The sequence below is a fragment of the Capra hircus genome, chromosome 3 (genome assembly GCF_001704415.2).
Source record: "Capra hircus breed San Clemente chromosome 3, ASM170441v1, whole genome shotgun sequence".
NCBI classification, from domain to species: domain Eukaryota; kingdom Metazoa; phylum Chordata; class Mammalia; order Artiodactyla; family Bovidae; genus Capra; species Capra hircus.
The window spans coordinates 77,698,779-77,711,134 of NC_030810.1; the positions used below are offsets into that span (position 1 = coordinate 77,698,779).

Sequence of the window (12,356 nt, forward strand, 5' to 3'; positions counted from 1 at the left end):
TTCCCTGTCACCACATGTAAGGCCATCTCAGGCTTTTCTGACTGTGTAATATTTCACAGAATAGCTTTACTACAATTTAATAAACCTGTTGTCTGCCATATGCCTCCATTATTTTACTGTTACAAATAATATTGTATCAAGCATGTTTATATCTTATACACAAGTGAATATTTCTGTAGTATGATGCCTAGGTATGGATTTGCTTGGTTGGAGGGGTTGCACATATAAACTTTGCCATAATTTAAAGGTTAACTTCTTCAAGATTCTCAACAATTTTAACCATAAACACTAACATTCTGATTTGGGAATAAACCTTGTTTAGAAGGAAAGATGGATTCCTTTCCTGAAGGCCCAGTGAGATCGGACATTTCAGGGAGGGTTGTTTTTCCTCTCACGTTTTAACCTGAATTTTCTGTGATATGTGGAACTTTTGAGAGAAAGTATTACTGGGTCTTCCTGTTGCCTCAAGAAAGAAATCTGTGTTCTTATTGGTGACATCTCCTTGATAATGTTATTATTTCATTACTTGTTGGTATTCCTTATGATGAACTATAATGTTTTTTAGTTGAATTCTAATCTGTACAGTATGATGTAGTATGGAACTATGGGGGTGTATGAAGGTGACCCCATCAATAAAAATAGTAGCCCAAAATTGTCATTTTGCTTACACATTTTAAATTATTTTCTTATAGCCTTAAAATAGTTGTAAATATGCCCTGTTTGAATAAAGGGAAGCTTGTAGATGAATGTCAACTACATTTTATTTTTCCCAAAAGATAATCAATTTGAGGCTATAAACCTTATTTTTAGATCATAAGAATGGGTTTGTAAAGTTATACGTTCATGACTTTTTATGATACCACATACAATTAGGTGTGTGTTTAGTACTTTTTTTTAAGGTGATATCTCTGTCTAACTTAAGTTCATTCACCTTTATCTTTCAGTCCATTTCACTCCAGCTATTTTCACAGATGTATCAAATTGCTATTTTAGAAATATATTACAGATTTCAAATTAATATTTAAAGGAGAAATTAGCTCATAGTCTTTATTTCTGTGGAAGTTGTTCTAAGCATCTAAGAACCTTAAAAGTCAACCCATGTAGGCCTGTACAGACATGTATTGAAAGAAGGGTGTTTGTATTTAATATAGAACTTTAATTTATTTTATCTTTCAGAAAATGACTTTATTTTCTTTATTCCAAAACTTCATAGTCTTTCTAGTCTGATTGCAAATATCTATCTGCGATATCTTTTTGTCTATGAGATGTCATATTTCTGAAGAGATGATAGTCATTTATTTTAAAAATTATTATTTTTTTTTTTCCTTTTTCCAGGAAACAGGCATCACTATGGGTCCAAGGAGACATTTTCCGATCCAAACTGAAAAATAGACCATCCAGTGAAGGAAGTATTAATAAAATTCTTTCTAGCTTGGATGATATGTCTATTGGTGGAAACTTATCTAAAATACAAAACATGGAGAGATTTGGAGAGGTGAGTTGTTTTCTAGGAAGATTTTCCTGTCTCCCTAAGACTGACATCCTGCATTTCTTCGTTTTTCGATTGAACACACGTAACATAGCTGTATCTCTTCTCTAAATGATGACAGTACTAAATTTTTAGGTGTGGAGGCGCCACCTATAAGGCAAGAATAAAAGCGAAGAAAGCAATTATCCTTACAAGAAAAAAAGCTGTAATTTAAGGAGTACAATTATAAAGGGAATCTACTCTGGTTTGGAAACTGCTTGGTAAAGCAAAATTGAAAAGCAGACTTTCTATTTGAAAATGGAAATAGATATTAATCAGAAAAATCTTAATGTGATAATTGGATAGTATATACCACAAATGATACATTGCAACCTGAAATACATGATTTCTAAAGTAAGTCCAGAGTTGAAAGCATAACCAGGGGCAGCTTTTTTTTTTTTTTTTTTTTTTTTTGAGACTCCAGTAGAAGCAAACCACTTTAAATAGTTGACATACATAGTCTGATTTAATCTGTATAACTAGAGATCAGATGAGTTAGGCAACATTATCTCTATGTTATAATAAGGAAATTGAATATTAGAGAAATTCTAATCTTAGTGTTAGAAACGTAATTCGATCCAGGTCTACCTGATTTTAAATCTGTATTTTTTCTATTATACCTCCTACCTCTGAAAAAAAATGGTAGTGATTAACTAAGAATTAGGCTCATGGGCATTCTTGGAACTAAAAACAACCTGGAAATAATTTGTTCTAATTTCTTACCTTGTGTGGATCAGAAACCTGAGTTGCATAAAATTCTATACTTGCTCAAGGTTACAGAGTTGTTAAGCAGTGGAACCACCTTCAGAGCAGGTAGTCTAGCTGCTAGTTCAGCTTTTTCTATCACAATATGACTACGGGCTTCCCAGATGGCTCAATGATAAAGAATCCACCTTCCCATGTGGGAGATGTGGATTGATTCCTGGTTCGGGAAGATCCCCTGGAGGAGGAAATGGCAACCCACTCCAGTGCTCTTGCCTATAAAAGTCCATGGACAGAGAAGCCTGGTGGGCTACCATCCAGGGGTCACAAAAAATCAAACGTAACAGAGTGAGCATGTGCTCACGCATCACAGTATTGACTAAGGCGAAGGTAAGCACCTGGTTTATATTTATTTTTATGTCCCTAAAGGGGCAGGAAAGCTATTAAAATAGTTAAGCAGCAAGTGCAGATGTACATTCTTTTAGGCAGTGACAAGGGCCTCGAACAGGCTTAGCCCTTGAGGATGGAAGGAATGTATCATAGCTCTGTTAGGTCAGCAGTTGGCAACCCAAACAGATTTGTTTTTTTCCTTTCACCAGGAAAGATAATGAGAGTGTTTGGAGATAGGGAGAGTGTTTTCCTCAAGAGGAAGGATGGAGGCTGCTGGAGGAACTGAGCTTTCAAGCCTGTGGTCTGCTCTCCAGGACAGTCACCAATGAAGTGGCTGAGTTTAGGGTTTGACCAGGCGTAAATCTTTTTAGCCAAGGTCGCGTTGACATTCAGAGCCTTTGGAGACCTTTTCTTGTCTTTGTGTTATAGTTTGACCTTTTCAAAGCAAACAGGATATGGACTGTCATTTTAGTGAGATAATATAGCTAAACGAGAACACTTTGTTGTTCTGGTCAGCATTTCCTCTTCAGGTTGAGTTCAAGTAAATAAGACTTTTGAGTTATGACTTCTGAAGAGGTACATGTGAAACCTGTCCATCTATCTAAGAAATACATTTATCTTGCAGAAACATAATGCTTTTACTATTATAATCTGTATTAAACTGACATCTGATAGTTAGAACATTTGTTCTCATATTTTTTTGGAACCCAATTTGTTGAACTTGAGATCAGTGAACATTGATTTATCACTGAAAGGGTGATGAATGCAATATGATTGAAATTTCAAATATCAGTTTTAAATATGAACATATATTCAGATGTTAGCTGTTTTACCTCCTTCCTCTTTTCAAAACCCCTCAAATTAATTACTTTAGTTCTCATTCAGAAGTGCTATTAGTTTTGAAATTAGAGGACAAGAAATGAAAGGGTTCAGAAATACTAGGGAATGATGGTGTGGTTAAGATTGTAGGCATGACATATCTATGGGTTTATAGTTAGCTGGCCACTTTATAGTTAGCTGATGCTTTGTGTAAATACCTCTTACGATTCTCAGTCTTTTTATTGCCATGCTTATCTGGTGCTGTCTCCATGAATATGGGGAGTTAGTTTACTCAAGTGAGTGTATATGAGTTAGTGATTTCTTTATCTTTCTTATAATTGGGAAAATACTTTAAGAATGCTACAGAAGTTTTAATAATGTGTTTCAAGTTCTATACCAACATTCAGGATAGAAGCCCATGGAAACCCTGGATATATTTAGTTTATGTACAAAGAAATTGCAAAAGGCTATAATCTTCTAAAGGTGTTTTTATTTTTTAAAGTCAGAAAGCAGAAATAGCAAATTATCTTTTGATTTCCAGGCCTACAGGAATTTTCCTGTGATTGGTCATTAGGAAGCTTAGGAAACTCCATAGTTACCTGATTGGGAGAGCTTGAATGTGTAGTTTTCCAGTGCTTATAGGGTGAATAAAAGGAAAATAATCAGAAGTGTCAGCTGGAATGATTCGGGCCATAGTAATGGACTAGGCTATGGCTTTAATGAATTCTCTTGGTCTGCTCAGAGTTAGGAGAAACCTTTTAAAGACAGAGGTTTTACCTTCATAGAACCTGGTTGTTAGCACTGGCTAGGCGCTATGAAATGTACTCAGCAGATATTTGTGGGTCTGGAGTGGGCTCCCTGTCCCATGCCCCCGTTTTTGCGTGGTCCTTTTCCTCATGTTCCTTTCTCTCCTTCCTTGCTGGGTGCAATTCTTTATAAAGATGGAGGTGTCTGTCTCTCTGCCTTCATCATAATTCTACTCCTAGCCCCACAGGGACTTTGTAAATATTACCTGAATGAACAAAGACCGACAGTTTCACAGAAAACAAATAAGAATACAGACATGACATTGGGAATAATAATTCAAGCTATCCAAGGGTTGCACATACTCAAATACAAAATAGTACCAGTGATAAGTGCTCGTTTTGATCATCAGTGTCCTTAGGATCCGTTGTGCATTGGGCTTATAAAAAATGGCTTTAAGGGACTTCCCTGGAGGTCCAGGGGTTGGGACTTCACCTTCCAATGCAACGGGTGTGTGTTCGGTCCCTGGTTGGGGAGCTGATATGCCGCATGCCTCCTGGCCAAAAAACCAAAGCACAAATCAGAAATAATACTGTAACAAATTCAGTAAAGACTTTAAAAAATGGTTTCAAAAAGATGAAATTTAATGCACCTTATTTAAAGTGCCAGATAAATAAGGAGTTAAATGAGCTTACAGGGCAACAACAATAGCAACCTAAACAGTGCCTACTATGTGCCTGGCAGTGTTCTAAGCACTTAACATGGATTAAATTTAGTCCTTACAACAGCGGTATAGAATAGGCACCTTTACTAGGTCCATTTTACAGATGACATAACTGAGGCAGAGGAAGCCACCTGCCCAACATCACAAAGTAGAGTGGAGCTGTCATTTGAACCCAGGGACTCAGGCTCCAGAGTTAGCCCCCGACCCTGAGGCCTCTCACTGTACCCCGCTGCCTGTCCACGGGTTCTTTTGTGTGGCTCTAGTACGTAGCCAGCCTGTCCTCAGAAATTTCCTCTGGAGTCACTACTGTTTCTATCCTTTTCTTTTCCTACTCCAGGGTGATGGTCCAGTGTTAGCACATCAGTCAGTATATACTCTTGACTTAGAGATATTAATTAGACACAGGTGCTGCTGATGTTTGGCCGAGTTCACATAAATTGACAATCAGATAAACGAGAATGTGGTGCTTTAATTACCTCACTCAGTTACTATGATTTATAAATATCCCCGTGAACAGGGTATATCTTAGAAATCTATGAAATACAAATTGAATCTCTAAGGGCCTACCTTTAAGCACCTTTCTTTCTACTTGTAGGTCCACTGAGACATTCCAGGTCCAATCTGAGAGTTGCTGGGGTCCACCAAACGCTGTTAGTCAGGGGAGATTCACCGTTAGGGGAGCTCACCCTGGCTGTGCTGTTGAAGAGGTGCTGGTGTCTGTGTGTGGCTAGACGTGGAAGGTCACAAGGCAGTGGTCCAGGTGATAGAGGTCTGAACCAGTGGCAGGAAAAAGGAGGAAAGATGAATCTGGGTTGTTTTTGGTCAGTCAACCAGTCATGTCTGACTCTTTGCGACCCCACGGATTCCAGCATGCCAGGCTTCCCTGTCCTTCACCATCTCCTGGAGCTTGCTCAAATTCATGTCCATTGAGTCAGTGATGCCATCTGACCATCTTGTCCTCTGGTGTCGCCTTCTTCTACCTTCAATCTTCCCCAGCATCAGGGATGAGTTAGGGGGGCTCTGATAAATCCAAATTTTTTATTGATCAGAAGCAACTTATGAAGATGACCTCTTTGCCTTTCCCCCAACTTTTATATCTCATAGGTTTAACATCTGAGAACTGGAAAGAATTTTAGAGATGACCCAGTCATTTTTCCTGGCCAAATCATTTAAATCTGCAAAAAATGCTATTTTCGTCTTTTTCTTTCGGTCCCTTGACTTCTATTTTTACTTGTTTCTATTTCAAACTCTCCTTTTATGTCATTTTTCTATTACAACTCTTCCATCTTATTCCATAGTGTGCTATATTTCATCTAAAAGATCTTTTCTTAATGGCTTACACGATGGCCTCCCTAGTAGCTTTCTCTGTTTTATTAATATGTTGGTCAGTAATTTATCTAACTGAAATCTGTGGGCACGATTTATTTTATTTTGGTTTTCATCTTGTCTGTATATAGTGGATAAATGGTAGAATAAAGTACATCTTCATATTTTATGCTGTTATTTGCTCTTTAGCTAGACCATCACCTGTAAATAAGAATATCTTTTTCAAAATTTTTTATATTAATTTATTTTATATTGAAGGATAATTGCTTTACAGAATTTTGCTATTTCCTGTCAAACCTCAACATGAATCAGCCATAGGTATGCATATATCCCCTCCCTTTTGAACCTCCCTCTCATCTCCCTCCCCATCCCACCCCTCTAGGTTGATACAGAGCCCCTGTTTGAGTTTCTTGAGTCATACAGCAAATTCCCGTTGGCTATCTGTTTTACATATGGTAATATAAGTTTCCATGTTACTCTTTCCATACATCTCATCCTCTCCTCCCCTCTCCCCATGTCCATAATCTATTCTCTATGTCTTTTTCTCCATTGTTGGCCTGTAAATAAATTCTTCAGTACCATTTTTTTAGATTCCATATATATGCATTAGAATATGGTATTTATCTTTCTCTTTCTGACTCACTTCACTCTGTATAATAGGTTCTAGGTTCATCCACCTCATTAGAACTGACTGAAATGCATTTCTTTTTATGGCTGAGTAGTATTCCATCATGTATCTGTACCACAACTTCATCTGTTGATGAACATCTAGGTTGCTTCCGTGTTCTAGTGATTGTAAGTTATGCTGCATTGAACATTGGGGTACACGTGTCCCTTTCAGTTTTGGTTTCCTCAGGGTGTATGCTTATCAGTGGGATTACTGGGTCATATGGTGGCTTTATTCTTAGTCTTTTAAGGAATCTCCACACCGTCTTCCATAGTGGCTGTATCAATTTACATTTCTACCAACAGTGCAAGAGCATTCCCTTTTCTCCACACCTTCTCCAGCATTCATTGTTTGTAGACTTTTTGATGAGGGCCATTCTGGCCGGTGTGAGGTGATATCTCATTGTAGTTTTGATTTGCATTTCTCTAATAATGAGCGATGTTGAGCATCTTTTCATGTGTTTGTTAGCCATCTGTGTATCTTCTTTGGAGAAGTGTCTGTTTAGGTCTTTTTCCCACTTTTTGATTGGGTTTTGTGCTCTTCTGGTGTTGAGTCGTATGAGGTGTTTGTATATTTTGGAAATGGTTTGTCAGTCTTTTCATTTGCTATTATTTTCTCCCATTCTGAGGATTGTCTTCTCACCTTGCTTATAGATTCCTTTGCTGTGCAAAAGCTTCTAAGTTTAATTAGGTCCCACTTGTTTACATTTGTTTTTATTTCCATTACTCTAGGAGGAGGGTCATAGAGGATCTTGCTTTGATTATGTCATCGAGTGTTCTGCCTGTTTTCCTCTAAGAGTTTTATAGTTTCTGATCTTACATTTAGGTCTTTAATCCACTTTATCTTTGTGTATGGTGTTAGGAAGTATTCTGATTTCATTCTTTTATATGGAGCTGTCCAGTTTTCCTATCACCATTTATTGAAGAGGCTGTCTTTGCCCCATTGTATATTCTTGCCTCCTTTGTCAAAAATAGGGTACCCAGAGGTGCATGGGTTTATCTCTGGGCTTTCTATCTTGTTCCATTAGTCTACATTTTTGTGCCAGTAGCATACTGTGTTGATGACTGTAGCTTTGTAGTATAATCTAAAGTCAAGAATGTGATTCCTCCAGCTCCATTCTTCTTTGTCAAGACTGCTTTGGCTATTCAGGGTCTTTTGTGTTTCCATATGAATTGTGAAATTTTTTGTTCTAGTTCTGTGAAAAATGCCATTGGTACTTTGATAGGGATCTCATTGAACCTGTAGATTGTGTTTGGTAGTATAGTCATTTTCACAATATTGATTCCTCCTACCCAGGAACATGGAATATCCCTCCTTCTGTTTATGTCATTTTTGATTTCTTTCATTAGCGTCTTATAATTTTTTGTGTACAGTTCTTGTGTCTTTAGGTAAGTTTATTCCTATATATTTAATTCTTTTTGTTGCAGTGGTGAATGGGATTGATTCCTTAATTTCTCCTTCTGATTTTTCATTGTTAGTATATAGAAATACAAGTGATTTCTGTGTATTGATTTTGTATCCTGCAACTTTGCTAAATTCACTGATTAGCTCTAGTAATTTTCTGTTACCATCTTTAGGGTTTCCTATGTACAGTATCATGTCATCTGTAAACAGTGAGAGTTTTACTTCTTCTTTTCTGAACTGGATTCCTTTTATTTCTTTTCTTCTCAGATTGCTGTAGCTAGGGCTTCCAGAACTATGTTGAATAATAATGGTAAAAATGGACCCCCTTGTCTTGTTCCTGCTCTTAGGGGGAGTGCTTTCAGTTTTTCACCACTGAGAATAATGTTTGCTGTATGCTTATCATATATGGCTGTTACTATGTTGAGGTAGGTTCCTTCTATGCCCATTTTTTGAAGAGTTTTAATCATAAATAGGTGCTGAATTTTGTCAAAGCTTTTCTATTGAGATTATCATATGGTTTTTATCTTCCAATTTGTTAATATGGTATATCACATTGATTGATTTGCATATATTGAAGAATCCTTGCATCCCTGGAATAAACCCAACTTGATTATCATGTATGAGCTTTTGGATGTGTTGCTGAATTCTGTTTGCTAAAATTTTGTTTAGGATTGTTGCATCTACGTTCGTTAGTGATATGGGGGTGTAGTTTTCTTTCTGTGTGTTGTCTTTGTCTGGTTTTGGTATCAGGGTGATGGTGGCCTTGTAGAATGAGTTTGGAAGTGTTCCTTCCTCTGCAATTTTTTGAAAGAGTTTTATAAGGATAGGCATTAGTTCTTCTCTAAATATTTAATAGAATTCTCCTGTGAAGCCACCTGGTCCTGGGCTTTTGTTTTTTGGGAGATTTTTTTTTTTTTATTAATCACAGCTTCAATTTCAGTGCTTGTAATTGGGTTGTTCATAATTTCTATTTCTTCCTGGCTCAGTCCTGGAAGATTGAACTTTTCTAACAATCTGTCCATTTCTTCCAGGTTATCCATTTTATTGCCATATAGTTGTTCATAATAGTCTCTTATAATCCTATGTATTTCTGCATTGTCTGTTGTAACCTCTCCTTTTTCATTTCTAATTTTGTTGACTTGATTCTTCTCTCTTTTTTTTCTTGATGAGTCTGGCTAAAGGTCTGTCAATTTTGTTTATCTTCTAAAAGAACCAGCTTTTAGTTCTGTTAATCTTTACTATTGTTTCTTTCATTTCTTTTTCATTTATTTCTGCTCAGATCTTTATGGTTTCTTTCCTTCTACTAGTTTGAGGGGTGTTTTTTGTTCTTCTTTTTCTGGTTGTTTTAGGTGTAAAGTTAGGTTGTCTGTTTGATGTTTTTCTTGTTTCTTGGGGTAGGATTGTATTGCTATAAACCTCCCTCTTAGAACTGCTTTTGCTGCATCCCATAGGTTTTGAGTTGTCATGTTTTTATTGCCATTTGTTTCTAGAAAATTTTTTGAGTTCCCTTTTGATTTCTTCAGTAACCTGTTGGTTATTTAGAAACGTGTTGTTAGCCTCCATGTGTTTGTGTTTCTTACACTTTTCTTCCTGTAATTGGTATCTAGTCTCATAGCATTGTGGTTGGAGAAGATGCTTGATACAATTTCAGTTTTCTTAAATTTACTGAGGTTTGATTTGTGACCCAAGATGTGGTCTATCCTGGAGAATGTTCCATGTACACTTGAGAAGATGTATTCTCCTGCATTTGGATGAAATGTCCTGAAGATATCAATGAGATCCATCTCATCTAATGCATCACTTAAGATTTGTGTTTGCTTATTAATTTCCTGTTTTGATGATCTGTCTGTTGATGTGAGTGGGGTATTAAAGTCACCTACTATTAATGTGTTACTGTCAATTTCTCCTTTTATGTCTGTTAGTGTTTGTCTTATGTATTGAGGTGCTCCTATGTTGGGTACTTAGATATTTACAGTTGTTATGTCTTCCTCTTGCATTGATTGATCTCTTGATAATTATGTAGAGTCCTTCCTTATCTCTTGTAATCTTCTTTATTTTAAGGTCTATTTTGTCTGATAAGAAGATTGCTACTCCAGCTTTTTTTGCTTCCCATTTGCATGGAATATATTTTTCTGTCCTCTCACTTCCAGTCTATATGTCTCTTGAGATCTGAAGTTGGTTTCTTGTAGACAGCATATATATGGGTCTTGTTTTTGTATTCATTCAGCCAATCTGTGTCTTTTGATTGGAGCATTTAACTCATTTACATTTAAAGTAATTATTGATATATATGTTCCTCTTCCATTTTCTTAGTTGTTTGGGGTTGATTTTGTAGGTCTTTGTTCTTCTCTTGTATTTCTTGACTATATAAGTCCCTTTAATATTTGTTGTAAAGCTGGTTTGGTGGTACTTTTGCTTGTCTGAAAAGCTTTTTATTTCTCCGTCACTTCTGAATGATATCCCTGCTGGGCCCAGTAATCTTGGTTGTAGATTTTTCCCTTTCAGTGCTTTAAATATATCCTGCCATTACCTTCTGGCCTTCAGAGTTTCTGGTGAAAGATCAGCTGTTAAACGTATGGGGTTTCCCTTGTATGTTACTTGTTGCTTCTCCCTTGCTGCTTTTAATATTCTTTCTTTGTGTTTAGTCTTTGTTAGTTTGATTAGTATGTGTCTTGGCGTGTTTCTCCTGGGGTTTCCTGTATGGGACTCTTTGTGCCTCTTGGACTTGATTGAATATTTCCTTTTTCATGTTGGGGAAATTTTAAACTATAATCTCTTCAAAAATTTTCTCATCCCCTTTCTTTTTCTCTTCTTCTGGGACCCCTATTATTCAAATGTTGGTGCATTTGATATGATTAGGTCTCTGAGACTGTCCTCAGCTCTTTTCATTCTTTGTCCTTTATTCTGCTCTTCAGAAGTTAGTTCCACCATTTTATCTTCCAGCTCACTGATTTGTTCTTCTGCTTCAGATATTCTGCTATTGATTCCTTCTAGAGTATTTTTAATTTCAGTAATTGTGTTATTTGTCTCTCTATGGTTATTCTTTAATTCTTCTAGGTCTTTGTTAATTGATTCTTGCATTTTCTCCATTTTGTTTTCAAAGTTTTTGATCACCTTTACTATCATTATTCTGAATTCTTTTTCAGGTTGTTTGCCTGTTTCCTCTTCATTTATTTGGACTTCTGTGTTCCAAGTTTATTGCTTCATTTGTGCAGTATTTCTCTGCCTTTTCATTTTTTTTTTAAACTTATTGTGTTTGAGGTCACAATATTAACTTATTGTGTTTGAAGCCTTTTTCCCAGGCTTCAAGGACAGTTGAATTCTTTCCTTGAAGAAGGTTGAATTCTGTCTTCTGTTTGGTTTCTGCCCTCCTAAGGCTGGTCTGGTGGTTTGTGTAAGCTTCACATAGGGTGAGATTTGTGCTGCGTTTTTGCTTATTGTTTGTTTTTCCTCTGATGGGCAAGGCTGAGTGAGGTGGTAATCCTGTCTGCTGATACATTTTTGTTTTGTCTGTTGTTTAGATGGGTATCCTGCACAGGGTGCTGCTGGTGGTTGGGTGATGCCGGGTCTTGTATTCGAGTGCTTTCCTTTGCGTGAGTTCTCGCTATTCGATACTCCCTAGGGTTAGTTCTCTGGTAGTCTGGGGTTTGGGAGTCAGTGCTCCTACTCCAAAGGCTCAGGGCTTGAACTCTGTGGTGCTGCTCAGCCCCAGGCACAGTGGCCCCAGTGGCATGGCTGCCCACTCCCACTGCCCACTGTCATCCAAGAATATCTTTTAAAATGCTCCTTCCTCATGTGTTTTAGTTGACTCTCATTTTCCTGTCTTTATGTAAGGCAGGCTGGTATCCAAATGAAAAGCTGCTGATGCTCAGACCTTCAGGAGTCCAACAGGGAGCCTAAGAGCAGACCGCTTTCCTTGGGAGCCAAACACAAGGTCTTCCCTGGGCTAGGCTTCTCACCATCACCAGCAACCATGTGGCTTTGTTTCAGGGGATTTGTTGCTCCTAGAGCAGCTGAGAGCAGGGAGTGGGGGTTGCACTGAGACTCTGGAG

The 12,356-nt window shown here is 37.3% G+C and overlaps 1 protein-coding gene across 5 annotated transcripts in view; it reads left to right on the plus strand.

The window, feature by feature from the left end:
- CDC14A (cell division cycle 14A) overlaps window positions 1-12,356 on the plus strand; it is a 184,527-nt gene that overhangs the window by 142,593 nt on the left and 29,578 nt on the right. For all 5 annotated transcript variants that reach the window (XM_018045825.1, XM_018045823.1, XM_018045826.1 and 2 more), the window contains one exon: window positions 1,336-1,495. In XM_018045825.1, coding sequence (XP_017901314.1) covers window positions 1,336-1,495 — 160 coding nt within the window. The remainder of the gene's footprint in view (window positions 1-1,335; window positions 1,496-12,356) is intronic.